The sequence below is a fragment of the Rattus norvegicus genome, chromosome 4 (assembly GCF_036323735.1).
Source record: "Rattus norvegicus strain BN/NHsdMcwi chromosome 4, GRCr8, whole genome shotgun sequence".
Classification (NCBI taxonomy): Eukaryota; Metazoa; Chordata; class Mammalia; order Rodentia; family Muridae; genus Rattus; species Rattus norvegicus.
This window is the reverse complement of record NC_086022.1, coordinates 78,712,642-78,740,040: the sequence shown is the minus strand read 5'-3', so window position 1 is coordinate 78,740,040 and position 27,399 is coordinate 78,712,642. Positions and strand designations below refer to the sequence as shown.

At 52.8% G+C, this 27,399-nt stretch overlaps 2 protein-coding genes across 8 annotated transcripts in view; one reads left to right on the top strand and one right to left on the bottom strand.

Moving 5' to 3' along the window:
• The window catches only part of Sspo (SCO-spondin), a 55,502-nt gene extending 41,290 nt beyond the window's left edge, over nucleotides 1-14,212 (bottom strand). Inside the window, exons 1-25 of one of the 2 annotated variants that reach the window (XM_063286438.1) lie at nucleotides 12,503-14,212; nucleotides 12,028-12,135; nucleotides 11,619-11,801; nucleotides 11,116-11,198; nucleotides 10,760-10,939; nucleotides 10,308-10,552; nucleotides 10,091-10,190; nucleotides 9,239-9,397; nucleotides 9,042-9,121; nucleotides 8,574-8,726; nucleotides 8,118-8,289; nucleotides 7,756-7,996; nucleotides 7,379-7,523; nucleotides 5,954-6,071; nucleotides 5,113-5,288; nucleotides 4,806-5,033; nucleotides 4,495-4,660; nucleotides 4,052-4,289; nucleotides 2,549-2,738; nucleotides 2,349-2,443; nucleotides 1,893-2,149; nucleotides 1,454-1,588; nucleotides 509-705; nucleotides 261-388; nucleotides 64-173 (exon numbers count right to left, since the gene is read on the bottom strand). In XM_063286438.1, the coding sequence (XP_063142508.1) occupies nucleotides 64-173; nucleotides 261-388; nucleotides 509-705; nucleotides 1,454-1,588; nucleotides 1,893-2,149; nucleotides 2,349-2,443; nucleotides 2,549-2,738; nucleotides 4,052-4,289; nucleotides 4,495-4,660; nucleotides 4,806-5,033; nucleotides 5,113-5,288; nucleotides 5,954-6,071; nucleotides 7,379-7,523; nucleotides 7,756-7,996; nucleotides 8,118-8,289; nucleotides 8,574-8,726; nucleotides 9,042-9,121; nucleotides 9,239-9,397; nucleotides 10,091-10,190; nucleotides 10,308-10,552; nucleotides 10,760-10,939; nucleotides 11,116-11,198; nucleotides 11,619-11,801; nucleotides 12,028-12,077 (3,829 nt within the window). In that variant the 5' untranslated portion in view covers nucleotides 12,078-12,135; nucleotides 12,503-14,212. 2 annotated transcript variants of the gene reach the window in all.
• On the top strand, nucleotides 14,212-23,568 carry Zfp467 (zinc finger protein 467). 6 transcript variants are annotated; one of them, XM_006236433.5, is made up of 5 exons: nucleotides 14,212-15,080; nucleotides 16,947-17,022; nucleotides 17,656-17,769; nucleotides 18,511-18,624; nucleotides 20,887-23,568. In XM_006236433.5, the coding sequence occupies exons 2-5, from the start codon at nucleotides 16,989-16,991 to the stop codon at nucleotides 22,407-22,409; spliced, it is 1,785 nt and encodes a 594-aa protein (XP_006236495.1). In that variant the 5' UTR covers nucleotides 14,212-15,080; nucleotides 16,947-16,988; the 3' UTR covers nucleotides 22,410-23,568. The 6 variants fall into 6 exon arrangements, with proteins under 6 accessions (XP_006236495.1, XP_017448279.1, XP_006236494.1 ...); XM_006236432.5 differs by lacking the exon at nucleotides 14,212-15,080 and adding an exon at nucleotides 15,241-15,464; XM_006236434.5 differs by lacking the exon at nucleotides 14,212-15,080 and adding an exon at nucleotides 15,262-15,322.
• Nucleotides 23,569-27,399: the final 3,831 nt, after the last annotated feature.

Sequence of the window (27,399 nt, the reverse complement as noted above, 5' to 3'; positions counted from 1 at the left end):
TGGGATAGGAGAAGCACTTTTCAAGGGGCTGAACGTAGGCAGGATTGAGTAGGACACACTCACGGCAGAGTTCCTGGCTGCGCCAACGCACGTGGTGTCTGTGCCGGGCACACTCATCAGCATATGTGGCAATGGCTGAGCAGAGGCACTCACAGTCACCCCCTGTGTCACAGCTGTGAGGTGGAGCCATTAGCCTGTCATATACCCCACCCCACCCCCACCTCAGCATGCCCACTGCATCCACCGCACAGTCTTCTTACCCACAAGCATCATACACACACCACTCATAATACTGCTGCGGGGGCACCTCTGTGTGGCATGGAGCAAAGATTGGCTGCAATATCACCTCACAGTGTGCCCGGGCCCAGTTCACCCGATGGGCATTCACCTGCAACACAGGGTACTTTTGTGGACCCTCCCACCTCCCCTCAATCTATCTATCTCTCCCTCCCCCGCCCCACAGAACTAGTATACCCATCCTCCCTTCTGGCTACCCTGCTCTACTCACTGAACAGGGATGTGGCAGGTCCCCTGGCTCAGGGCACAAGGGATTGAGGCGCCAGGAGTGGGCAGTCAGCTCTGCCGTGGGCTCCAGGACTCCTTGCCGGCTCCGCAGGTCATTACTGACATCACCATCGAAGTTTCCACACAGCCCAGTCACACGACCGTGGAAGTGAGGGGACAGTTGTACCAGGACCCGAGTGCCTGGTGGCATTAAAATAATAAAAGTGACTTTCAAGGCACTCAGCAGGTTGGGGCAGAAAGACACATGGATACAGCAGCCTCCTGCACAGGTGACCCCACTCAACAGGAGATAACTGAAAAGCAACATCTAGAAGCCAACTGGGAAGCTAGTTTCCTAACTAATTTTAGGTTGAAAGACAGCAAAATCTCCCCACCAGGCCAGATTCAGGTGGGAGCAGGCTTCAGGATGGGCTGAGAGACTCTTCTGTGACAAGAAACTCTAGGCTAGCCCAGCTGAGAGGACCAAATTCACACAGGGTTATTTTGGTTCCTCCCAATTGCTCACTAACAGTTGTATTTCTAAAACACCAACTGCTTATGTTTGGGTAGTGAGAGATCATCTGGTCTACTTTCGTTTCTTCCTAAAACTTGGTATGTTCTAAATGTTTCTTAGTGGGGGCAGTCATGGTTGTAAAATGAAGAAAAACGCGGTTAGGAGAATTACACTATGGAAGCGCCAACCACTTTCAAGGGCTGTAAGACATGGGTAGCCACTGGCCGAGGGGCACTGGGCAGAGGGTGGGAAGGTGGAAGACAGCAGATATCTAGACCTGGCTGTCATGCTGGAAACCGGTCCTGAGTGGGCTGTCAGGGGTCTGCCTCTATCTCAGAGCTTGGCAGGCACTGGGAAGAAGTTTTAGGGGTCGGGGGATGCAGCTGTCAGCGTGAAGGCCTGGTGTGGACTAAGGGCATAAGGACAGAGCCTGACCTCCATCCCAGAGCAGAGTGAGACCCAGGCGTGTGGTCAACAGCAGGAAGAGGCCAGCATGGTGCAGGCTCAGGCCGGGGCCTGTATAGACTTTGGGGAGCTTTATGCTCACGCCGTTCACTGTTACTGCCTGGCCTGAAGAAGAAGGGAAGGTGTTAAACTTAGCCTGGCCCCCCGAGAGATCCCCCCACCACTGTTCCAAACTTTCTGTTGCTTCATCTCCTAGGTGACCTTGGGTGGGTCTTTAGTCTTCTCTGGGCCTTGATTTCACAGCCTTCCAGAGTTCTGGCTCCAACCAACCCCACCACAGGACAACCAAGCCCAGAAAGGAGCTGGGAGGGAACCTGGGCCCTGGCCATGCTGAGGAGCTGTGATGCTGCACTGCTTTGCCCCCACACCCTCTGGCAGTATCCAGCCATTACTGATAGGTCACAGCCACCTCTAAGCATGTGCACAACAGTGCTGTCCAGACGCACGGCCAATGCCTTGGTACACGTGAGGCCACTGGCCCCACAAGGCAAGTTCTGGATGGAGACACTGAAGCGGCCACCAGCCTCTCTCACCAGCAGGTACTCGCAGGCCCCGGGAAAGGTAAAGACCAGCCCATCGAATGTCACATAGTGGGGGGCACCAGATGCCTGGCACCATCCACTGCACCGTTGACCTGTGCAGTGCCAGCGCTGGTTCTGGCACACACTGTGGGCAAGACACAGGACAGAGCCATCAACAATAGAGATACCCTGCCTGCGTGTGAAGGAGTCTGGAGGGTTCCCAGGGTCCAGGCCACTCTGGATATGCTGCCCCTTCTACCATTTTCACCCTCTTTGTGAAAAGAGTCACGATGCCTGGGAGTCAGGGGTCACATACGGTAACAGGTGATGGGGACTGAGCATACCAAATGTTGCAGTCTTCCTGGATGGTGGCATTGGGTGGGTACCATTGCCCATTGTGACGACAGGGACAGAGATCAGGAGACACACAGTGCTTGTCCTGCGTGAAGGGTAAAAAGCTGTTTTGGCTATCTAAGGAGCAGAGCGGGACCTTTGTGTAGGGAGAGGCACTTTGTTTCTCCATGGGTCTCCTTTCCACCCTCACCAGCAATACAGTGCCAGAGGGACAGACACAGCCATCAGTACTTCCAGCCAGACAGGAATGGTTGGCACCGAGGCTGTCACAGGTGAGAAGGCAGGCACCAGGGGCGTAGATGAGCTCCTGGGGACAGAGTGCCCACTGTCGGGGGCAGTGGTGGGCTATGCAGTTCCAGAGGCCCCTCTCTTGGCAGATGCTGTAGAGGGGAGATGAATGAGCCAGGCCCAGCGTGGGTTCTGGCTAACCTATCCCCTAGTCTGCCACAGTGAATCTCGGGAACCAAGATACTGAGGACTCCTGCAGACATCCACACCCACTAAGGCCTAGTAGGAACCCAGCCCCAATGCTAGAGACCCAAACAGCTCTACTTCCAACATCCCAGCCCCCAGTGTAGGAGGGCAAGCTGTTTGAGAAGCCCACATGCCTGGAATCCACTGTCCTTCTTCTGTCTGGCTCCAATGGGGCTACTCTTGGAACTCTACAGTGGAGCGAATCCCCTAACATGATGACTAATCTTGAATGTCAACTGGATGGGATCTAGAGTCACCTAGGACACTAATCTCTGGATCTGTTTATGAAGGATTTTCTAAATTGGGTTAGTTAGGGTGGGAAGATCCATCCTGATGTGGGCAGCACCATTCCATGGGCTGAGGTCCTGGGGTAAAAGGAAAGTGAGCCAAATCCCAGCATTCATCCCTCCCTGCTTCCTAAGGATGTGGTATGACCAGCTAACTCCTGCCACCATGACCTCCCCACCCCGATGGGATATATTGCCTTGCACAATGAGCTAAAATAATCACTTCCTCTCTGGAGCTGCTTCTTTTTTTTTTTTTTTAAAGATTTATTTATTTATTATATGTAAGTACACTGTAGCTGTCTTCAGACACACCAGAAGAGGGCATCAGATCTCATTACAGATGGTTGTAAGCCACCATGTGGTTGCTGGGAATTGAACTCATGACCTCTGGAAGAGCAGTCGGGGGCTCTTAACCACTGAGCCATCTCTCCAGCCCTGGAGCTGCTTCTTATCAGGGATTTGATTACAGAAACAAGAAAAGTGACTAGTACACTTACCACTTCTCCAAAGCAGGAGAGGGGACCCACTGAAGTGCCCTAGAGCCCACCCCTGCCTCCCGAGGTACAGACCTCATCTTGCCTTCTCAGTAACAAATGGTCTGCCCAGCTGAGCCTCTCTTTCCTCATCTACCAAAAGTAGGAATGGTTTTTCACCTCCCACACTTTATTAGGCTATAGTTAGGGCATAAAATCAACACAATATGTAGTGAGCATGAAAGAGGTTCCTGAAGCTGAGTGCTGTAGCAGGGAGACAGTATCAGCATCCTGCCATCCCTCCCTGGCAACCACTGTGACCATGCAGCAGCCATTCATTCTCATTCTCTCTGTCTCTCTGTATCTCTGTCTGTCTCTGTCTCTGTCTCTCTGTGTGTCTTTGTCTCCCCCCGCCTTCCGCCGTGCCCCTACTCTTTGCCCAAGGGTGGCAGTTCTTACCAGTGGCTGCAGTCTTTCAGAGTAGTGGTGGTGTTAAAAGCGTAACGATGGCCTCCAAGTTGACAGGGGCACATGCTGGGAGGCACACACTGGCCCTCAAGGTCCCACAGTAGTCCCGGGGGACAATTACAACCGGCCACACAGCTGCCAAGCTCTTTACAATCTTCTGGCTCCCCACAATAGTGACCACACGCTGGGGCACACTCCTGGTACACCTGGCCACCAGGACATGGGACAGCTGGATACAGGAATATGTGCAAATCAGAAGCCAGTCACCTTGTCTGAACCTCAAGTCCCTGTACCTCTACAGGAGAAAGAGTCTAGCAAGGGTCTGGTAAGGAAGGAGTTCCTGTCCCCTCCAGCTCCTGTAACAATGGTCGTGGGTCACTGGGAAGGGGAAGGTGAGGGGCCTAGGTGAGGGTTGACAGTGTGGAGAAACTCACAGCACAGGGTTTCGTTCCTCCATTGCAGCAGGACACCCTCCTGGGCACAGTGGTGTGCATAGGCAGAGAGCACAGAGCACAGGCAGTCCCTGCCAGGGGCACAGCTACACATGGACTCCAAGCATCGCAACCGAAATGGTTCCCTTTCTACTAATCCATGACATTCCTTGGGACAAAAAGAAAAGGGGACAGTTCTTTCTTCATGGATCTCATTCCCTTGGGATCCCACGGCTGCCTCCCTGTACCCTTGAACTCTTTCGTGCATTTTGGAAACTTGATCTTATAGGCAGAAGAGAAAGACACCTTAGTACCTGAAAGGCGTGGCCATGCAGGGCAGCACAGGCTGCCTCTGCGAAAGCGAGGCGCTGAGAGTAAGTACTGCAGGAGGACAGTGGGGTGTTGTCCACCAAGGGGCACCTCCCATCACCTGACACTTGGAACTTGCTAGCAAAGGCAGTGACACTAGTCTCTATGTCTCCGGCCGGTGTCAGAAAGTCATCCTGTTGCTTCCAGGTAAAAGTGCCACACAGACCCTGCACCTGAGCCATGCAAGACACATAAAAGTGAAATACAATCTTACCGAGCCTAGCCCAGACACTCACTGGCCTCTTAGCATACCTGGTAGGCATGACGGGGGTCCAAGGTGATGTACACTGCAGGGTCAGCCACTCCCCAGAGAACCCAGGCCCCAGGCCAGCGCAATAGCAAGAATGTTGAAGAGGCATGGGAAACATTGAAGCCCTCAGCACCAATCCAGGGCAAGTCTACATCTTGTCCGTCTACCAGCACAGCTCCTGGAAGAGAGGCCTGACCATGTAATAGGAAGTCTGTGGAAGGAAGGGGCTGCAAGAAGGACTTGGCGGAAAATGGGGGGGGGGTAATGTGTGTCAGTGTGGGATGATGAAGCAACTAGTGTGATCCCTGAAGGGCACCTGTCCTACCAGAGACTACCCTTCCATAGCTCAAGAATTGTATCATCATGCATTTTTTTTATATCCCTTTGCTTGTGTGGATAGTATGTGGGAGGAGTTGGGTAAAGAGAGACAGCAGCAGGCCTGGGCCTGGCAGAGTTGGAGAGATAGTTGCTGAGAGTGGTTAGCCTTCAGAAGGGTTAGCCTTCTGCTCATGCCCAAGGCCTTTCCAACTCTTTTAATTGTGTGACTATTATTTATCTTTGAAGACCAGCAGAAGATGTCTTAGAAAATATCCTTAGGATAGTGCGTCTCCCTCTGGGATGGGAGCATGAGGCCATCTGGTTAGTAAGTTCAGGTGCGGTAATCTAGAAGGGACAGTTGTTGGAATCCAAGGAGGGGTGTGGAGGGCAGGCACTGGGTAGGCCTGAGTGTGCAGAGCAAGGACAATAGACAAGAGGCCCAGTTGGTACCCCAAAGAAGTAGACTGCAGGGTTGTCTACTCTCCAGAGAATAAAGGTCCCACACCAGACAAGAGCTGAAGCTACCTGAGTATCTGAGCTGAATGTGGGTTTTCCCCAGGAAGGCAGAGAGGGCATGGAGGCAGCTCCCAGTCTCACAGGCCCCATGTTCCAACACAACCAGCAGCTGGCCTTTCACAGAGTCCTGGTGTAGACAGGATGGTAGGGGTGTGTGGAGGATCCATGGAGAAGCCTCAGGTAACTTCAGCTTCTACCCTACATATGTGCTAGCCAGACAGATTCTGAGAGGCAAGATGTGCTTACCTCACCAGGGACTGCCATAGGTGAATGGACGTGAGTGTATACAGGGAGCAGATTTGTGGTGTGTGTGTGTGTGTGTGTGTGTGTGTGTGTGTGTGCCCATACTCCTCTTGCACCCCATGAGTGTTCCTATATATATATATATATATATGTATATATATATATATATACATACACATATATGTGTACACTTTTGTTGAGTTTACATACACATGACTGTATGTGGCGTGTGGTGTGTTTGTGTGTATGTGCTCACACCCACATGTGTGCTGGCATGTAGCCTCCACCTGTGTGTGTATATCTCATGTATCTTTGGCCAAGTGACTGGGGAGACAGTTGCCCTACATACCACACCAGCTTGTTGACCCTATTCTCCCCTGATTTCCTCACCCCACTGTCACCCAGGAAAGAAGGGACAAGTAAAGAAACTACAGTGGTCCAACACTAAAGTTGAGAAATCACAGATCAGTCTTCAGAATGATGGGGAAAAAATGATGTGTGCTTCAGCGTTATTGAGGAGGGTCCCTTCTTTCTCCTGCCTGTGACAAGTCCGGTGTGTTACATCTGTAAAAAGGTCTATGAAGATGGGTTTAATTCTGTGGCTCTAGCCTAGGATGGCCAGTTAGGAGAGGTAGAGACTAGAAAGGATGGTGTGTGTGTGTGTGTGTGTGTGCGTGTGTGTGTGTGTGTGTGTGCGTGTGTGTGTGTGTATGTGTGTGTATATGTGTGTGTATGTGTGTGTGGGTGTATGTGTATGTGTGTGTGGGTGTGTGTGTGTATGTGTGTGTGGGTGTGTATGTGTATGTGTATATGTGTGTATGTGTGTGTATGTGTGTGTGTATGTGTGTGGGGGTGTATGTGTGTGTGTTTGTATGTGTGTGTATGTGTATGTGTATGTGTGTGTATATGTGTATATGTGTGTGTATGTGTGTGTATGTGTGTATATGTGTGTATGTGTGTGTGTGTGTGTGTATGTGTGTGTGTGTGTGTGTGTGTGTGTGTGTGTGTGTGTGTTGGGTACCGGCAGCCATTCTCCCGCCAGCATGACTATTCAGCTCTTCTTGGAAGGAGCTATATGTTACACCTATTACTTAAATGACTTACTTGTTTACAGTCATCTCCTCTCAGGACTCCCTTGTGAGGCCCCCACTCTAACAAAACCCCTACTCCTGAAATAGGCTGTCTGCTCACCTGCACCAGGCTGTACTGGCAGCCGGGATTGCCCCTGAAGGAGAAGCTCCGCCCATCAAAGGTGCAGTAATGCCCGTCGCCACCCACTGCACACTCAGCAGGGCACGGGGCCTGGGCACAGTGCCAGCGGCCATCCTGGCACACACTAAAGGCATGGAGGGTAAGACAGTGCACTGTGGCATCAGCTCCATCCCAGGGCATTGATCCTTTCTCTCCCCTGGCATGCCCACCACCAGTAGAAGTGGATAGTCATCAGTCAATTCCAGAAAATGTCACAGGTCACTGGGTGGGAGACCCCAGAATGGGCTGGTTATCAGGAGGGGCAGATCTCAGAGACAGCACAAAGAAAAGTATCAGGGCTTGGCCAAAAGACCCACCAAGGGTTGCACTGCTGTTTCACAGTGTCACCAGGGGCGTAGCGCTGGCGCCGGTAGTAGCAAGGGCAATGGGCAGCAGGCACACAGAGAGCACCATCCCAGAAGAGGCCGGTCGGGCACTCACAGCCACTCACACACTCTTTCCCACAAGACCCCTCCTCGCCCTGGGCTACTGCAGAACAGCTGGGTGGACAGGATGAGATGCAGTCAGAGTAGAGCTGCCCCCCTGGACACAAACGTTCTGTGGGAACAAAAAATTGGCCCATGAGGGGTTGGTTTTGCAAATCCAATAGGCTATGGGAGACAGCCAGGGAGCCCTTAGGCCACAAGGATCTGGTTTGGGATAGGCAGACCCAGTGTACCACAGAAGCCAGGCTTCCTCCAGTGCACATAGATGTGCTGCCTGGCACAGGCCTGGGCATAGTTGGCAAAGGTGGCACACACAGCCTTCACTTGCTCCTCCGGGCCACTGCCTGCTGTGGCTCCAACACAGTAAGCAAAGAGGCAGGTCTCATGGTACTCATCTGGGGGAACCTGTAGGGAAGGGACATCCTCAGTCAGCAAATGCCTTCCCTCACCAAGATCTCCTGTCTCCTCTGCCTTAACATCTCAGCTTGAAACCAAACATGGCAAGTGCTAGAAGGGTCCTCAAGAGTCACAAGAACACAGCCATCTTGTTCTCAAAGGTAAAAACAAAGACAGGGAAATGGCACCCAGTGGCAGGATCAGACCACCCAGCTGGCATCCCCCAAGCATCCACTAGTCTCTACGAAACCTCTCCCCTCTAGAGCTGGTCACCACCTCCATTCCACCCATACCTGTCCATGACATTGCGAGAATGGATCCTCCAGCAGTTGGTGGCACAAGTCCTGGGCTTGAGCTTGAAGCTTGCCAGCTTCCAAGCCAGTTAATGTACCTTCTAGGAGGCCCTCACAGCCCCGGGCTACCTCCACTGTATCCAGACACCCAGGCTGAGGACAGAGACAGACCAGGAAGCAGTGATGAGGGAAATTTGCTAGGAAAACAGGAAAGTGGTTATCGTCCTCACAGTTGCCTCCAGCCTCAACTGTCGTGCCCACTAGACCAGGGCTGTAGATGGTAGCAATGTGATGAGCCCAACTCAGAGAAAGAGGAGCCAGGGCCACAGTCAGTCCATACAGAGCTGCTCAGGGGCCATAACGGGGAGGACCCAGGATTGTCATTACACAGCAGTTGCCAGGCTCCCATGGGACCTAGAACCTGTGTGCCTATGAAGACCCCAGGAAAATAGTAGGAGGCAGTCTCACCTCATAACCAGGGAGCCTCCATGAATTCCCAAAGGTAGCGGCCAGCATAGCTAATCCCCCTCCTGGCTCCACAAAGTCATCTGAGGAAAGTTGAAGCCAACGCTAGACCTGGAGTCTCTTTCCTTCTTCCCTTCCTTCCTCCCTCCCTCCCTTCCTCCCTCTCTCCCTCCAGACACACCAAGCTACACTTCACATACCCTCTGGCCTGCCATTATAAAGCCCACAGAGGCCCTGTGTCCGTCCCCAGAACTCATGGTCCACGGAGATGATGATTGAACTGGACCTGTCCAGTCTCACAACAACCCCCAGGCCCCCAGAGAGCACCAGCCAATCTCCCTGCCACTGCAGGCTCATCCCTGGAAAGAGGATAGGGTCATTCAATCTCAAGGGCCACACTCCCATCTCATCATCAGGGTCTAAACTGCGTAGGAAAAGAATTCACACATGTTTCCAAGCTCTGCACTGTGGCTTTCCTGCTGTGGCTGCTCTCTTGAGAGAGTAAACTATGACACACATACACTATATCCATACCATACATACACCCTACACACACCACACATACACTCTGCCCATACCACACATACATTATATACATATTCCACTCGCACTACATATACACATATAACACACAGACTATATATACATTCCATGTACCACAACACACAACATAAATCGCATATGTCACAGCATTGATACATCATGGAATGTGATATCAATCACACTCTACACAGCATTCTACACAGGCAATACATACACAGTACAGACACACTCCACCCACCCACTCATACCATATAGAGACATACACACTTCACCCCAACCTCCTGTCTGAGCCACAATGATATTTTCATGAGGCTCATGACAGGTAGATAGCTCGCCCAAGTCAAAGTTGGAGACAGTAGGGAGTGGGTAAGCCAGGCTTATGTCTTCCTGACCCCTAATTTTCAAAGGCTTCCCAACAGCACTCAGAGGGGTGCAGCAGCTCTGCCCTAGCCTGCCACCCTGCCCTCAGGAGTAGGCAGACCATCCCAGAGGAGTGAAGAGGCCCTCACCATGGAGCAGCTGAGACTCCCCAACAGGCACTGGCTGGCCCTTCACGGAGACCTCTCCATCTTGGATCAAAACCTCCTCAGGCCCCATTATCACTTGAACCTGAGAGAGAGAGCAGTGGACCAGATGTGCAACTCTCCTCCCCACCCCCCATGTCCAGACTTTTCCTGGGGGCTCTCTCTCTCTCTCTCTCTCTCTCTCTCTCTCTCTCTCTCTTACCAGCCAGCACTGCCTAGGCTGGGGACAGTGGACACTAGGCCTGAGGTGGACAGCCCAAGTGGAATCCATAGCACCAGCTAGTAAGTAGGTACACTGGCCCAGGAAGTGGTAGTGCTGTCCATCAAAGGTTTGGTAGTGGAAGCCAGACCAGGTGGCACAGGTGGCAGAGGGACGCTGGCGCTGGCTCCAGAGCTGGCCTACAGCCCCTGCCAGAGGCTGCAGGAGGCCTTCAGAGGAAGCATTGCCTGAGCAAGACATCATGTGTGAGCCTCTAAACGTGGGAACAGAGGTGAGAACACAGTTCCTGGCACAGCAGGAGGTGTGAGGGCAGGGCATTGTCCCTCAGAGAGACCGTAAGAGTAGGCAGGGCCTGGTGGAAAGGCCTAGAACTCTTAGGGTGAGGATAGGGATCTAGATAACCCTGTCTCCAGAATTGGAGACAACAGACCCACCTGGGCGGTGCTGACCAGAACAGCTGAGACACATTTGGGAGCTGCTGTTCCACCAGCTATGTCCCCAGGGCTGGGCACAGCATTCCTCCAGGCTTCCTGCTGAAGAATTAGCTGAACCTGCTAGAGGTTGGCAATGCCATGTGACAAAGCAATGACCTTTAGGGCTGGCTTCAGCAAGGGCTGTGGTAGAAAAGAATGGGGCACACCCAGCTTGTCATTGTTTGGAAGGCTTGGAGAGCCAAGCAGACCTGTTGTGTCCTCAGGCAGTCTGTCACCTCTGCTACATCACAGATGGGCTCCCTTTCACAGTCACTACCCCAAAAGGTACCACCTACCCATCCCTCTTGGGTACTTACCTTCAGTACAGTGAATACCCCCCCATCCTGGACAACAAGCCCTTACTGTTCGGTTCCAAGTAGCAGGCCTGGTTTCCGGGGGTCTGCACCCACCACACAGGAAGAAGCAGGGAGAGATGTTAATATTTAGCCAAGTCCCATCATAAGGCAAGGTGGGTCTTGGTCTGATCTATTACTTGGTGGGTTAGTTCTGGTCTTATCAAGTAAGGGTCACCTCTTGGCCTTCCTTTCAAATTCAAAGCAAGAATGGATGATGGGAAATAATCTGGGGCAGAAGGGAGAAGTGTCACACCTTTCTTCCCCTGCCATATTTTTCCCACCATGGTGCCCTCTCATCCACCTACATCATCTCTCTCCACCCTTCCTTGAATCTAGCCAAAAACGTGTTTCCCAAATGCCTGCTGCACTAGTTCCTTCCCAGTCCTCCCCCACTCTCAGGATATCCTGCGGTCACTCTTTCCTTTCCTGTCTGGCAGTCAACACAGGTTCTGACCCTCACTCACTTGTAGATGGCACAAAGCCCAAGTGCTGGGGGCCTGGTGAGCCCCACATGGCCGCCCCAGGACAGGTCCAGCTTCCAGCCTAGCCTGCTATAATGATACAAACTGGTACAGGGTACCAGGTCCTCCCGACGAGGAGTTACTTCCTCTTCCACATGGACAGTCTCTATCTGCTCACACCAATGCCTGTCCAGGGATAGGAGATCACAGATACCAGTATTGTTCTCTCTGTCACCAAGAAGCTCTGTACTATGAATCCAAGCCCCCAAGGACTGCTGGGAGAAGTACTTGAAAGAAGGGAGAGTTTACAGGTCAATAGAAAAGTGCTAAAAGAAAATCCTGCCATCTCAGAGGGAGCCTAGGTATACACAGGCAGGAGGATCTTATTGGAAAATCCCCAGGAGCTGCTTACCCATTAGCTGGAGCCCACAGCATCCCAAAGAGAAGGGCAGGAAGCAGCATAGTGCTCCGCTGCAGGCCGCCTTCAGGAGGAACTGAGGCTTGGACTTGGGCAATGCTACTGGAGACCAGAGAGGATAGCACTGTCCCACACTGTGGTCTGAATTAGCCTGGAGGTCAGTCTGTCCGAGGCTCTTCACGACGGTAGATTTTATCCCAGCCCCCGAGTACCAGCTGCTCAGAACCAGATTGGACCTACCTCTAGCATCCCTTCAGAGGCCAATTCTCCCTGGAAACAGGCTCCATCACACCCCTCCCAGTGTGTGTGTGTGTGTGTGTGTGTGTGTGTGTGTGTGTGTGTGTGTGTGTGATGGGACTACAGCTGAACACTTTGAGCCCCTGGCTTTTCTATACTTTCAAGCACTACCACAAGCTCATATATGAGTGTGTTCAGGACACCTTCTCTTTCTGGGTGTCTGTTTCCTTACCAGTAAAAACTCCAGGGACTTCCCAAGGCTGCACAGATGGGACTCAATATGCTTTTTGAAACTTCAGGTGTGGGAGCGTCTCCCCACCCTCCAAAACCTGCATGGCTGGAGAGAAGGTGGCTTAGTGGTTTAGAACACTCAGTACTCCCAGATTTGGTTCTCGGCACCCACACTTTAGTTCACAACCACCCATAACTCCAGTTTCAAGGGATCCAAGGCCTTCTGATCTCAGCAGCACCAGGCACACATATAGCAAAGATACATATTATATACAAGCAAAAAGTACATTAAAAAAAAGCATTGACTTTATTATGATGTTCTCTCTGTGTTCTTTCCTCTCCCTGTTCCTTCAGGCCAGGAGCACAGGAAGAGAGAGCACCCGGGTATGTGGAGACAACTTGAAAAAGTAAATCTTTTCCCCAGTTGAGGTCAGTCTTTTGAGGGTATTAGTATGAGGTGGTTGTGGCCATTTGGTCACCTGTGGTGTTTCTGAGGGTCCCAAAGGATCCATCCAAACACTGAAAGGACCCAGGAAGATGGGAAGGAGAGAGGGGTGTGGAATAAGACTGGGAGGAAATTTGTTCCCCCTGCCCCTGGATGGGGCTGAACTGAGCCGGATAGAATAATCCCAGTGTCCGGTTTAGACGAGGCAGCTGCAGGCTCCACAGGCAAATCCTGGTTACATCCTGGTCAACAGTTGACCTCCAAGGCCACTGGGCTGGAATGCAGCTGTACCTGAAGCTCTGAACCCTTTCATTTCATAATGAAATGAAGTCCCATTGGGCATCCTGTATGGTCACCTCACCTGGCACACCACAGTTGGCCTGGGAGTTCCTTCTTCTGGGCCTACTATTGGGCCTGAAAACAAAATAGGGCCAGTATGAGTCTCCCCAGTTGCTTCCAGATAGCTAGGGTTGGCGCCTGGGAGTTGAGCAGAGTCCTGGGAAAGGGTCAGCATCTGTTGTGGGCACAATGTCTTTCTACTGTCTCTCACACTCTCACGTGGCCAGTGTTCCTGTATATTCTACACATGTGGACTGCAGTTCCCAAAGCCCATTCCTGTACACAGAGGGACACGCACTTTGCTTCTAGGCCACCTTCAGTCAGTGAAGCATCCAGGTATTAGAATTGCATCTTGAGTCACAGAACCTCCTAGTCCTTCAGGTCTCCATTGCTCCAGACCTCACTCTAACTCTCTGCAAATGTTGAGGGCTGCCCTGCTCCATCCTAAAAGGCCAGCCTTGGGTCACTGCACTGACTCCACAGGTGTCACTATCCTTGTGCCATAGCCAGGGGCCTTTTCTTATCCAGGAGGGTCATTTACTGGCCTCCTCTTCCCAGACTATCCCTGCTCTGTTCTGCAACCTGGCTGAGAAGGGACGCTTGGATTGGGGAGAAATGTAACTTGGATCTGCCCTTTCCCCTACAGGGGGCAGGCAGGCGGAAATGGGAGCCCATGGGAGTTTGAAGAAAGATCACAGGGCATGGAATATCCAGCCTAGATTTTAGTTCCAGGTCTGGGATAGGGTGTCTGAGGAGCAGAGGTAAGGCGCAGGAGTACCTGCATCCATAAGCAGAAACAGTGGAAGTCTGGAGAGAAGTCCAAACCTCACGCCAGGAGGTTTTCTTACCCACCGACAACACTCCCCCGCAACGCCCCCAGCCCCGCCCCGCTCCGCCCCACCCCCTGCAGCGTCCAAGCCTGTCCAGCAGTCTCAGCCAGGCACTTGGTTCTATTTCTCCCATTTTCTACTTTGAGAGCCCTCTCCTTGCCCTCTCAGCTTGGTTCTTAATCCTCAGCCCCCACAGTGGGACTTGGATCGCTTCCTCCGTTCTGGGTGGATCCTGGTGGAGGTTTTTTGTTTTGTTTTGTTTTGGTTTGGTTTTTTTTTTTTTTTTTTTTGACCGATTCTCCTAATCTCTGCTGGTCAGACAGTCTCCCGCGGGACCGCGGCGCTACCACATACTCGGCTGCCACTGGCGATTTTAAAGACAGCCATGTACACACTGCTCTCCTCCCCAAACACGCCCCCTCCTTTCCCTGCTCCCCCCAACTCTTCACTACTACCACCACCACCCCGTTCCGCGCTCCACCTTTCCCCAGCTCCTCCCTCCTAGGCTGTGAGCACCCTCCCTTCTAGCCCGAGTGCCCTTCCTCCCTAGCCTCTTCTCCTTCCTCTCCCCTCTGCCCTTCCTCGGTCCTAAGCTCCCACTTTCCATCTCCACACTCCGGGCATCTTGCCTGCAGACCGTCACCTGCACTGAAACCCATTAGTGCACCCTCCCGCGACGGGTCTCTCGAAGACCCTCCGCCTCAGCCTGGTGCCCCGAAGCACTGTTCCCGCTTTCCGGGTTCCTCCCCCATCACCCGCAACGCTACCCCGCACCCTCTCCCTCCACATCTTTCCTTCCCCTCCCCGCGAAGTTTCAGGGCTGTCAGTCCGGGAGTCTTTCGGGCAGCCCGCACCCAAGCTGCAGGCAGCCGGCGCCATTGTGCAAACGGCCGCCCGGGACCGGAGGCCCGAGCGCCTGGGTCCCCCAAAGCGGGCCGCGGCACGTAGCCGCAGGAGCCCGCCAGGTAAGGACACCGAGGCTCCGGAGCAGGCATCTCCGCCCGCCACCCAAACGGAGCTTTACAAGCCCTGCCGGCTCACGGCAGGTGACAACCCCGAGGGAAGGGGCGCGCAGACGCGAGTGTGGGGGAGGGGCGGGGGTCAGAAGAGGGAGGGAAGGGAGTCAGGAGGGAGGGTCCAGGCGCAGAGGGGGAGACTAGGAAACTGGAGGGGATGGCAAGGACTAGAAGAGGCCCGGTGGGAGCAGGTGGGAAGAGGGCAGGAGGGGCCTGCGGGGAGGATCCCAAGGAGCGGGAGTAGGGTTCCTCGGGATAGGGGAAGGGTCCAGCGCGAAGGGGCAGGAAACGGGCTCAGGGATGGGACTGGTCGGGAGCGAAGGACGCTGACAGGTGAGTCTAGAGCTGGGCAAGGGGCCGGGACCCGGAGTGACTCCGGAGCGCTAACAGGGGCGGGGATTGGGGGGAATCTAGTCAGAAGGAAAACTCCGGAGAGGGCGTGAAGTCAGTGGGGAGCAGAAATGGGTAAGGGGGCTGCTGAGAGGGAGGTGTGTTGGGAAGAAAGGGGGATGGGGAGGGGCAGAACCTGGGAGTAGGTCCTGAGACTGCGGGGTTAGCCTGGATTCCCCCGAGGTGGGGGGCGTGAGACCTAGAAGCTAGGGAGCGGACTAGGAGGGGGAGGGGAAGAACAAGGCTGGGGACCGGGAGGGGAGAGAAGCGGAGCCCGAGCTTGCAGGGTAGGCAGAGGGGGAAGGGAGGCGGGGGCCGCTGAGGGGGGAAGGAGAGCAGCGGGAGGGAGAGAAGCAGAGGGGAGGATGGTGTGGGGGAGGGGGAGGGAACCGAGGAGAGGAAAGAAGGAAAAGAAACCCGAGTGGGGGAGGAGAGGGGAGGGGCAAGCGGATGGGGGAGAGCAGCTGAGAAGGGGAGGGCGGGAGTTGGGGGAGGAAGGAAAAGAGGAGGGGGAAGGAAGGGAGGGAGTGAGCAGCCCCGGGAGGGGGTGGCGTGCGGAGAACTAGGCGGGCGGGCACCGGAGGAAGGGGGAGGGGAGCGCTGCCCAAGACTGCTGGGAGAGGAGGGTCGGGAGAGGCCGTGGCTGCTGAGGGCCGACTCCAAGGGGGCCCCTGGGGGTTGACCCGACGGGTGCGCGTAAGGGAGGAGCCAAAGGGGCGGGGCAAGAGGAGGAGCCCCAAAAGGCTGCCAGATTTGGTGGGGAGAGAGGGCGGAAGGCTGCGAGAGAGGGGAGGGGCAGAGGGAAGGCTGCCAGGGAGGGGGGGAGGGGAGTCTGCTAAAGGAGGGGCAGAGAACCGGTTGGAAGAGGAGCAGGGAAGTGCAAAAATAGGGGAGTGTCCTGGCCTGGCTTGGGGGTTGTCCTCGCCGGCTTAGTCCTATGGGGGTTGTGAGTCTTTGAGGTAGGGGTTTAGGGGAAGGAAGTCAGAGTCATTTACTACCTCTGGAAGAGCCCATGTTCACCTCCCCCACCCCCATATCCCTAAAGAGTTACTGCTCCTCCAAGGCTGGTTCTTATTTCACTAGCTCCTGCGGGGGGTGGGGGGGGGCGCTGAAGGGTCCACACGTAGTTTTCCACTCCCCATCTTGGTCCAGAGAATTAAGTGGTCCTTATACTTCCCCTGGCAAAGACACAGTGGGTGGTGAGTGACTGCTGCTGGCCTGGGGATGGTTTTAAAGACTTGACAGGTGGCGACTGGGGCTGATATTCATAGCCAACCAGAGTTTGCAGAAGATTCCATGTGATTGGGTACCTATCTTCAGAGGCCTCTGTTCCAAATCCAGTTTCCCTCACCTGTGCCTAGGACATCACTTTGGTGTTCTTGGGGATAGCTGAGAGGAAGAATCTGAACAGGGCTATCTTTTTAGGGTCTGTGGCCTGATCACCTAGGAGAGCCACTCCTGGTGGCCATGAGAGAGACCCTGGAGGCCCTGAACTCTTTGGGTGAGTGGGGACAAAGGAACCAGGAGGGTGGGAGTTCCTAGGCATCCGAAGTGTAGTAGTATTGTCCACAGGAGTTTACAACCTTGACCCCAAACCATGGCAGCCGGAGACATGGCAGACATCTTTTTAGGTCACCATTATATGTCTCAGTGACCAGAGCAAGATGATAATACTAGATTGTATGTATGTATGTATGGGATTCACAGAGAAATGGAAGCTAAAAACAAGCAAACTTATTGCACTTACATATTTATTGTGCTTATTATGTGTGCCTCATATGTGGAGGTGAGAGAACAATTTTCTGAGTTATCTCCTACCATGTGGGTTTTGGAAACCAAATGCAGATAACTAGGTGTGAAGGCAAGTACCTTTACCACTGAGCCATCTCCCCTGCCCAACACTGGAATTCATTTTTTTTTCTATTTCAAACTATTCAATTTCTTTTCTTTCTTTTTTCTTCCCTCAATTAAAAGGGCTGAGCTTAACGCCTGGCCAGACTGCTGAGAAGCTCTGTCTCTTATCCATGCAGACAAGAGATACCTTTCTTCCCAAACCAGCTGGGAAAATGCCCCATCTCTGATACCAGTCCAGTACTAGAATCTTCATTTGAACTCATTCCTCTGCCTCTAACAGGATTCTCAGTGGGACAGCCAGAGATGGCACCCCAAAGTGAGCCCAGGGATGGGTTCAGTAATCCCCAGGAGAAGATGTCATCTAGAGATGAGAGCACACTGCACTCATGCTCAGGTAAGTGGGTAGCTTGGAGGGTGGCTCTGGAAAGGATATTCCTCCTTCCACAAGCCATTGATTAAGCATCTACTCTGCTGGATGCTAGTCTGGACAATTAGAATGCCTTAGGCACTGAATAGACCTAGGTCCCTCCCTTCCTGGAACTTAATTTTAGAACGGGCAGCTGTCAGCCAACAAGAAGTGTAAGCATGATAAAAGCTGTAAGCCACCTTAGAAGAATAAAAGTGCTATAGGGGTGATATATCATAGTGAGAGGGGCCTGCGTGGCTGCTGGTGGGACGATGCAGGAATGCCTAAGGCAAGATCTAGCCTGGCTTCTTCCCATTCTTTTCCTCACATGTTTTGCCTCCCTTAGAACTGAGAAGTCTAACTGCTCAGGTCAAAGTTCTTCCCTTGGGGTTGAGGATTTAGCTCAGTGGTAGAGCGCTTGCCTAGCAAGCGCAAGGCCCTGGGTTCGGTCCCCAGCTCCGAAAAAAAAAAAAAAAAAAAAAGAAAGCCAAAGTTCTTCCCTTCTTTCCTTCCACCTCCTTAAAAAAACACATAGTCCAGAAATTCCTCATAGTTGTGGTTCCTGTCCCCCCTTAGCACCTGCTTCTGCCACTGGGAATGTGCCTTTTCAGGTATGATGTAGGACAGAGATCTTTGGGGAGTTCAGACTTGCTTCCCTACCCCCTAGATGGGGTTTGCCTTCCACCTGTGATGTTTTTGGAGTCCTTGGGGCATCCTCTTCTCTTTTAGGGCCTGAGACCCCTGGCCAGAAAGAAGGTATCCACACAGAACAAGCTGAAGCTCCTTGTATGGGCAGCCAGGCCTGTATCCCACAGAAGGCCGAGCCTGCAAGCTCTGTCCCAGGTGAGTCTTCTTGATGCTCCAGGAGGATCAGGCAAAGGGAACAGGGACCAAGCAAATTCCAGGGCTTCTCTCTGAGGAGAGAGCTGTGCTGCAGGCCCTCTCCCTTTTCCTCTGTAGTACTTCAGAGCTCCAAAGGAGTTTCACATCTGTGGGCAGTGGAATGGGAGAGGAAGTTACCAGAGAAGTGCGGCTCACTTTTGGAAGTCCCAGCTTCCCCCATCATCCCCTCTCACCCCATTCATACATGCTGTTGTTCTCTTGGATTATAATTGCCACAACGATACAGGGTGTTCATCAGTGCGTTCACTGCCTCTACCCTGCATGCTCCTTTTCCCAAATCTCTGCTGATCTTCAGGATACCAAGGGCCCCCAGTCTGTAGCGCACACACATGCACCTGCACACATATGTGTGCGCAAACACAAACACATACTTTTTCCATTCATCACCACTTGCTTGAATGGCATCACTAATTCAGCAAGGGTTTAGTGTATACTGCACAGAGGTGCTGAGTGTGGCAGGGAAAAACACAGACCTGGGTTGAACCCTTGTTCTGCACTGACCTACTGAATGTTCTTGGGGTGGAATGCTGTGTTCACTCCAGGGGTGGTTTGTTTACCTGTCATCAGGGTGATAGTAGCATCATGGTTAATGTGAAGCTTCGTGATGCTACATGCACACTGTCTAATCCCTAGTTGGCCTCAAATAAATGGTCATAGAACTGATTTTAGAATTCAAGATGTCTCCCATCCAGAAGCTAAGTCAGAGCTAGGCTGCTGTTGCTATGAGGCAGGACAAATAATTAAACCAGTAATACATAGTCACAAGTTCACAGAATATCAATGGTGATTGCTATAGGAGTTTATGGTAAAGGATCTTTATGTGCTAGACATGTCAAAATGTTGTTTGGTGTACTGCCTTGTGAGAGAAACATGGATTTCAGCTGTTGTAAGTGGGGTGGAGGAGGGGAAGGTGTTCTTGGCGGAGAAAGGACTTCCAGGCAGGAAGCAGAAAAGGTGATATGTGACAGATTGAAGAGCAGCAGAGTGAAGGACAAAGCTTCACACCTGGATGAAGAGGAGGCTGGACTAGGAATGTGGGGGGCTGTGAGAAACCAGAAGCTATTGCTGATTCTTGAGCAGAGGTGTGGCGTGCAGAAGGGGGAAGTGACATCAGAAGCTGAGCAGACAGTGATATGGAACCAGTGAGTTAGAAACTGGGAGTGAATGTAATCTGTGTAATATGATCAACGCCCGGGCTATGACTGGCTTTCAGGGCCAGGCAGCACTCAGACACGATTCACTGGGGATGGGGGGGTGGGGGGGGAGACGGCTTTAAAGGAAGAGAACAGATCCTTCTGCATGCATGGATGCATTTTGTGGGGATTCCCTGGGGGATTGAATCTGCCCCTGGGTTAAAGCTTCACCTTACTTCTTCCAGTGGCTGAACACTCAGCAGTCTCCCTGCCCCCAGCCTATAAACTCCAGTCTTGCTCTCTCTCCCTTAACTCTTTCTTTGTAAATCCTGTCAACTCCAGCTTCTTTCTTTTGGGGGATGGGGGGGGGGAGGTGTCTCTGTATAGCCTTAGCTGTCCTGGAACTTGTTCTGTAGACAAGGCTGGCCTTGAACTCACAGATCCACCCGCCTCTGCCTTCCAGGTGCAGCTTCTTAATGGGACTTCCGGGTCCTGTAGAGCGGGAAGAAGGGAGCTGAATAGTGGTTCCAAAGGGGAAGGAGCAGTAGAGGAAGGCAGGATGGAGCACAGGGGGTTCCCTGGTGCTTAGGAAGGAAACAAGGGGAGAGGCACCAGAGTTCCAAGGCTATCCTGCCTCCTATGAAGGCCAGGCGTTTGTTGACACTATAGCCAGTTTGAAGGACACCCAAAAAGGGCCAAGATGGTAGTGGGCATCCTCCATAAGGATGGAAGCTCGGAAGTAGGCTGCAGTTCTGTTCTGCAGGGAACAGGGGAAGGGTGCCTACTAAGGATTCAAGGGAGGGTTCCTGGGAGGAGGGGCTGGCCAGCCTGGGAGAAAATCCCTAGGGGGGACGTGCTTACCTGCAGCTTTAGCTGCAGAGGTAACAGAAAGAGGATGGAAGAACTTTGGGGCTTACTGACTCATTCCCAGGAAGCTTTGAGTAGAGTACAAAAAGGAGCCAGACTGCCAGTGAGGAGCCTACTGGCAAATAGATGTGCCCATTTGAGGATGGGCTTTCACACAATTCCTTTTTTTTTTTTTTTTTTTTTTTCCCTTTTGACTGCTCAGGGGAGGAATGGATGATTCGGAAAGTGAAGGTAGAGGATGAGGACCAGGAGGCAGAGGAGGAGGTGGAATGGCCCCAGCATCTCTCCTTCCTTCCCAGTCCTTTTCCTACTCCTGACTTGGGTCAGTTGGCTGTTGCATACAAACTGGAGCCAGGGACTCCGGGGACACTAGGTGGAATCGCGCTGTCCGGGTGGGCGCCGATCCCTGAAAAGCCTTATGGCTGCGAGGAATGCGAGCGGCGATTCCGGGACCAGCTAACTCTGCGGCTGCATCAGAGGTTGCACCGGGGTGAGGGTCCTTGTGCCTGCCCGGACTGTGGCCGCAGCTTCACGCAGCGTGCTCATATGCTTCTGCACCAACGCAGCCACCGCGGAGAGCGTCCCTTCCCGTGCTCAGAGTGCGATAAGCGTTTCAGCAAGAAAGCCCACCTGACCCGTCACCTGCGCACTCACACTGGCGAGCGTCCCTACCCGTGCGCCGAATGCGGCAAACGCTTCAGCCAGAAGATTCACCTAGGCTCGCACCAGAAGACCCACACTGGCGAGCGGCCCTTCCCCTGCACGGAATGCGAGAAGCGTTTCCGCAAGAAGACGCACCTGATCCGCCACCAGCGTATCCACACAGGTGAGAGGCCCTACCAGTGCACCCAGTGTACACGCAGCTTCACCCACAAGCAACATCTGGTGAGGCACCAGAGGGTGCACGATGCTGCTAGCCGCACCCGGTCCTCTCCCGACATTCCTGCTACTCCCCATCCCCCGACCGCGTCTCTTGCCCCATCCCCTACTGGGCCCAAGCCTTTCGCCTGCTCCCATTGCGGGCAGAGCTTTGGCTGGAAAAAGAACCTCGCTACGCATCAGAGTCTGCACCTCACCGAGGGTCGTCCTTTTGGGTGCGATGAATGTGCACTCGGCACCAACGTGGACCCCGCTGCCGAGCCCTCCGCCTGCACTCCCCATGCGCCTGACTGTGGCCCGGGTTCGGGGCCCGTGGCACCCCAGCGCACGACCTCTAGCGAGCGCTCCTTCTTCTGCCCCGACTGCGGGCGCGGCTTCGCCCACGGGCAGCACCTGGCCCGGCACCGGCGCGTGCACACGGGTGAAAGGCCATTTGCCTGTGCTCAGTGTGGCCGCCGCTTCGGCTCACGACCCAATCTAGTCGCCCACTCCCGGGCTCACAGCGGCGCCAGACCTTTTGCCTGTGCACAGTGTGGCCGCCGCTTCAGTCGGAAATCTCACCTGGGCCGCCACCAGGCAGTGCACACTGGCAGCCGCCCCCACGCTTGCGCCGTCTGCGCCCGCTGCTTCAGCTCCAAAACCAACCTGGTCCGCCACCAGGCGATCCATACGGGCTCCCGTCCCTTTTCCTGCCCTCAGTGCGCCAAGAGCTTCAGCCGCAAGACCCACCTGGTGCGGCACCAACGCATCCATGGAGAAGCGGCCCTCCCAGCCTCAGCCTCAAACCTCTCTGCTCCAGCCTGGTCCAATCCCTCCGAGGTGGTACCGCCTCCAATCTTCTTCTAAGCCGAATTCTGACCCGCACCCTGCCTTTCCCGACAGATTTGGGAGACTAAGTGGGTTTTCAATATTCACACCTAGGTTGCTGCCAAAGCACCAGGACACTTGAGTCTTTGTCCTTTCTTGAATGTTAGTTAAGAAGTCCGAAAAACATACTTAGCTCTTGACAGTTACGACAAAGAACACAGAGAGACTACCCTTGCAGATACCACACTGAGAACCAGACATTTCTGGGGATCAACCAGGTCAAGGGGAGACTGACTGAGCAGGAAACCTCTAAATAGAAGGAAAGAATAGTTATTTATGTACTTGAAGGTCATTAACGTTCAGATCTGAAGTCCTGGGGCTGTTCACTGAGCCAGGGGAGGAAAGCCTGACTCTTGTACTCACTGCCACCTCCAACCACAGGAAAAGACCTTTCCTGTCAGTTCAGGGAAGTAAACCTAGCTAGCTGGTTCTTCCCAACCAAAGTGTATTATTCACAGATGCCAAACAACTACCATGGTTCCGTGCGCGCTCGTGTGTCTGTGTCACACAAGTTTGGCTTGGAGGGGGAGGTGAGGACCAAAGGACCAAAGGCTGCTCCCAGGGGCCCAGCATTATTACTGTAGGTGCTGCAGCTCCATACCACCTGTTTGCAGCCCTTTGAGAGGCTTCCCAGAAGCATCCTTACGTGCACCTGCCTAGGAGGTAAAGAGGAGGCAGTGCTTGAACAGGCCATTAAAAGTTGTTTCTATGTTGCCTTTTCGACCAGTTGTCTCCTTGTGAGGAGTGCTGGAGCCTGAAGACACTACAACTGTACACCCACCTGGGCTGACAGCAGCAGAGGGGCTGCCTGACGAGAGGGAGCAGTGGGGGGATGGGGTCTGAGTTTAGAGAGAACTATTTTGGATTCGACCTCTTAGAGAACTTGGAGGGAAGCCTTTACTCTCCTGGAACTTCAATTTCTCATTAAAACGAGAGCTGGTGTTGATGAAAGCGGAGACTCCTTTCTATCCTATTACTAGATTACTAACTACAAAAATACCCAAGGCAACCGTCTCCTGGGTGCTAAGCACTGGGAAAGGTCAGGAGCCAGCTAGCAAGGATCCTTCCATCACAGCTTAAGTGGGTTTCCTGGTTTGTGCTTACTGTTGCTGTGATTAAATGCTGACCTTGAGCAGCAGAGGGTTATTTGTTTTATTCTTTCAAGTCTAAAACAATCTGTCAATCATGGAAGTCAGGGCAGGAACTGAAGCAGAGACCAAGGAGGGAGGGATACTGCCTATCTTATGACTCATTCAGTCTGCTTCCGTAAAAAACTGAGACCACGTGCCTAGGGGTGGCACTGCTCTCAGAGGAGTCCCCTCCCACACCAACCACTAATCAAAAAAAAAAAAAAAAGGGCTGCACAGGCCAGTCTGATGGACTGTGTCAATTGAGGTTCCTTCTTCCCAGATGACTCTTAATTTCGTCAAGTTGGCAACAAAACAAATAAAACCAAACTGTAGCCTACACAGTGCCTCCATGAGGGCAGAATAGGGACCCAAAAGTCCAAGAATAGTCAAGGGAGGATGACAGGCTACACTTCTGAAGAGTGCATGGGAAGCATGGCGGGAGGATGGATGGAAGTAGAAGACCCAGATTCGGTCCAATCCGAGATCCAGAGAGCTGCAGGCCTCAACACAAGAAAGGCTGTTGGCATTCCATTGTACAGTAGTTCCCGATGCATCTAAAGAGTCGGGGCAGAAGGGTTTAGGCAGCGTGGAAACATGCAGTGTTTATATACCAACACTTTAGACAGACTGGCTGGAGACTTGTGCATCAGTCACGTGGTGGGGACCTTGGCCTATGGAGATGTCAGGGGAGATGGAGAAGTGTTGAATTCAAAAAACACTAGTCAGATTGTGCAGGACCTGCTAAGAAGCATGGTGGGACCACTGGGGCTTGACTTCTGCTTAGTTGGCTAGCTAACAGCAGTCTCCCCCTGAGAACGGTCCACAGGGTGGGAACATTTATGTTGGGAGAGCAGTCTTTTGTACCTGCTGAGGTTGACTGGTAGAAAGTAGCCTATATTGGTTCAGAGCTCAGGATAAGGCAAGCTGGAGATGGGTGGTCTGAAACTATCTGCATTCTGGGAGCTATTAAATATTAGGTGCCCACTCTCCAAAGAAGTGAGCATGGAGTGAAAACAAGAGGCCTTGGACTAAAACACTGGTGTGGAGTGCAAGCAATGAGGAAAGGGCCCTGAGAGGAAGCTGCAAAGACTAAGAGCACCAGAGAATAGAGGAAGACCCTGAGAGGAGAGATAGGGATGCCTGGAAAACACTTCAGGAAGGAAGAAGCAGCTGAAGGCTGGGGGGGGGGGGGAGGAGAGTACATGAACCCAGGGTCTTGTGCCAAGGCGACGGTATGCAGCATTTGAGTGGTTGGGTGAGTTCCAATAGCAAAGGTGAATCACAGAAGCAAAGTCCTGGAGCAGGACTCAGAGAGTGAGACCTGGACACAGGTGAGAGACTGTGGGAAGCCACTATCACTGTAAAGTCAAGGGCAGGAATGTGTTTAAGGTTTTGTTTTCTGGCTAAGAACTAGTCGCTGACTGTTGACTACTGCCTGGCTATTGGGATCCCCACCACTCTGCTGCTCTAAAACCCTGCTCAGCTTCTCTGGGGAGCTGCCCACCTGGCTTCTGGGGCACTGAGCTTGAAGGATCTGCTGAAAGGCTATTGCATGGACTGTTTAGCTCACACACATGACATTCTCCCACTGTTTCCCTTCTCCAAACATTCTGGAATTCTTGCATAACGACAGCTTTTGGATCCTGGCACATGACCATGTGCCAGCATTTCTGGGATTTCACATTCTCTTGAAGATTCACCAGCCCGAAACTCTTTGTCCTTTGAGCTTGTTTGCAAATAGTTGAAAGTCACTTAGTGTCAAGCCTGGTGGTCAAAACAAGTGACAAGTGCTCAAAACCAAGTGGGGCAGGGCTGTCATCCCAGCCACTTTGGAGGCTGAGACCAGAGAATCTGAAGGGCAATGCTAATCTGGACTACAGAGTGAGTTCAAGGCTAGCCTGGAGAACCTAGTGAGACATTGCGGGCAGGTGTGTGTATATGGGGGGGGGGTGAGGGAGTGGGGGTGAGGTGGGGGTGGGGGGTGTGTACTGGCAAGATGACTCAGCACAACTGCTCTGAGGCTACATTCCATCCCAGGGACCCATGCGGTGGAAGGAGTGAACTGACTCCTACGAGTTGTCCCCTGACCTCCACACATTTGTTGTGGTATGTGTATGTGTGTACACACACTGAATAAATACAAAGAAGTTTGAAAGGGAAAGTTCTGGGTTTGTAGTTTGTAGCTTGGTGGCAGGCACTTGTCTGGCATTATGCGAGGCTTTGTGTTCAGCTCCTATCCCTCCTCTGCTCGTGATCTGAGTGAAAGGCGGGGGCTTTTGAAGACTGCTACAAGGAGGAGCTCTAGATTCAGTCAGAGGTGTTCTTATTAAAATTCATACACATTCCTGTGTTTCTTCAGGTGGGACCTGAGTTGTGAGCCAGCCAAGTACTGGTATGCCAAAAAAATACTCTGAGAAGTAAAACGCAAATTATATGTATGTATTTACGTATGGATGTTTGTTTCATCAATTAGCCAAAATGTCTTTTCCTCCAAATCTTGTTCCACAGGAAGACTGTAGTAAACAGGTATGAAGCAGGCAGTCTGTAGCCCCAGTACATAATACAGACATGTATAGCTCATGCTGCCTGCCTGTGAGGAACCTACAGTCTGGCTAGAGATGAAGCATGAGTGTCCACAGACAGAGGAGAAAGACTCCCTGTGCTCTGCTGCTGCCTCTCATCTGGAGGGGGAGGAGTTGGGAGGATCTGGTGAGTTTCCAACAGAACGTGCAGCCCCTGTGTTGCTTACCCTTGACAGCTGTTCAGATGCCCAGAACGCTGCTCCCCACCCTCTCTTTTCTCATTTTCTTCCACACACTGCCTTGCTTGGGGAACAATCAATGATCAAGAGACTACTTGGCAAGGGCAGAGCAAAGCGAGTGGACTTTAGCAGCAGCTGATCCAGGCTCTAGTGAAATCTGCCAATCATGTGAGCCCATGACACAGGAATCTGCTTGTGGCGGAGCCTCTGGTGTCTTCTCCCTCTGTCTGTAGGGGTGAACGGACATTCAGAGCTGCTGGCCAGAGGGACCTGTCAAACACACTGCAAGTCTCAAGCCAGAGAGTCTAGGTGTGTCTCTGACCAGCTCAGACAAGCAGGTAGAGACTGGCATTTTAATCCTCTGAGCTTGCAAATCCACCCAGCCCTGTGCAAACATTGTAGGAAACAGAGCACAAGCCCTTGATCTCCGGAATTTGATTCCTCCGATGTAAGGCGAGCTCTGTCCTGTGGATGGCCCTTAATGCTGAGTGTTCTGGGAGATGGTAAAGAAATAAGAATCACAGTCCCAGACTCACAAACTTGAACCTGAGCCAAAGCAAAGCTGGAACTTCACAACATTCCCATCACTCGAGGCTGGGCAGGCACAGGTATTGCAACCTATTCGTGACCAACGGGCAGAGAAAGGGCCGGGTGTGGGCTGGAGAGGAGTGTGTCCTGGCTCAAGAAGGGGACTAGGATGGTAAGCAGGAGGCAGAGAGAAGATTTAGGATAACCTGAAGGTGTGGGGGTTGGGTCACAGGGAACCAGTTCTGTGTAAGGCAGTGATGAGAACCTGTTCTTCTAAGGGTAGGTTCAGGGAAATCCCTCTGCTGAAATGATTGATGTTCTAGCTGATGGATATTGCCTTAGGTTCCCTGGCTGTGGTAGAACACCATGACCACAGCGAGTTCGGGAAGGAAAGGGTCTATTTGGTGTATGCTTTCATATCACTGTTTATCATCAGAGGAAGCCAGGACAGGGCAGGAACCCAGAGGTAGGGGCTGATGCAGAGGCCATGGAGGGATGTTGCTTACTGGCTTGCTCTCCATGGCTTGCTCTCCATGGCTTGCTCAACCTG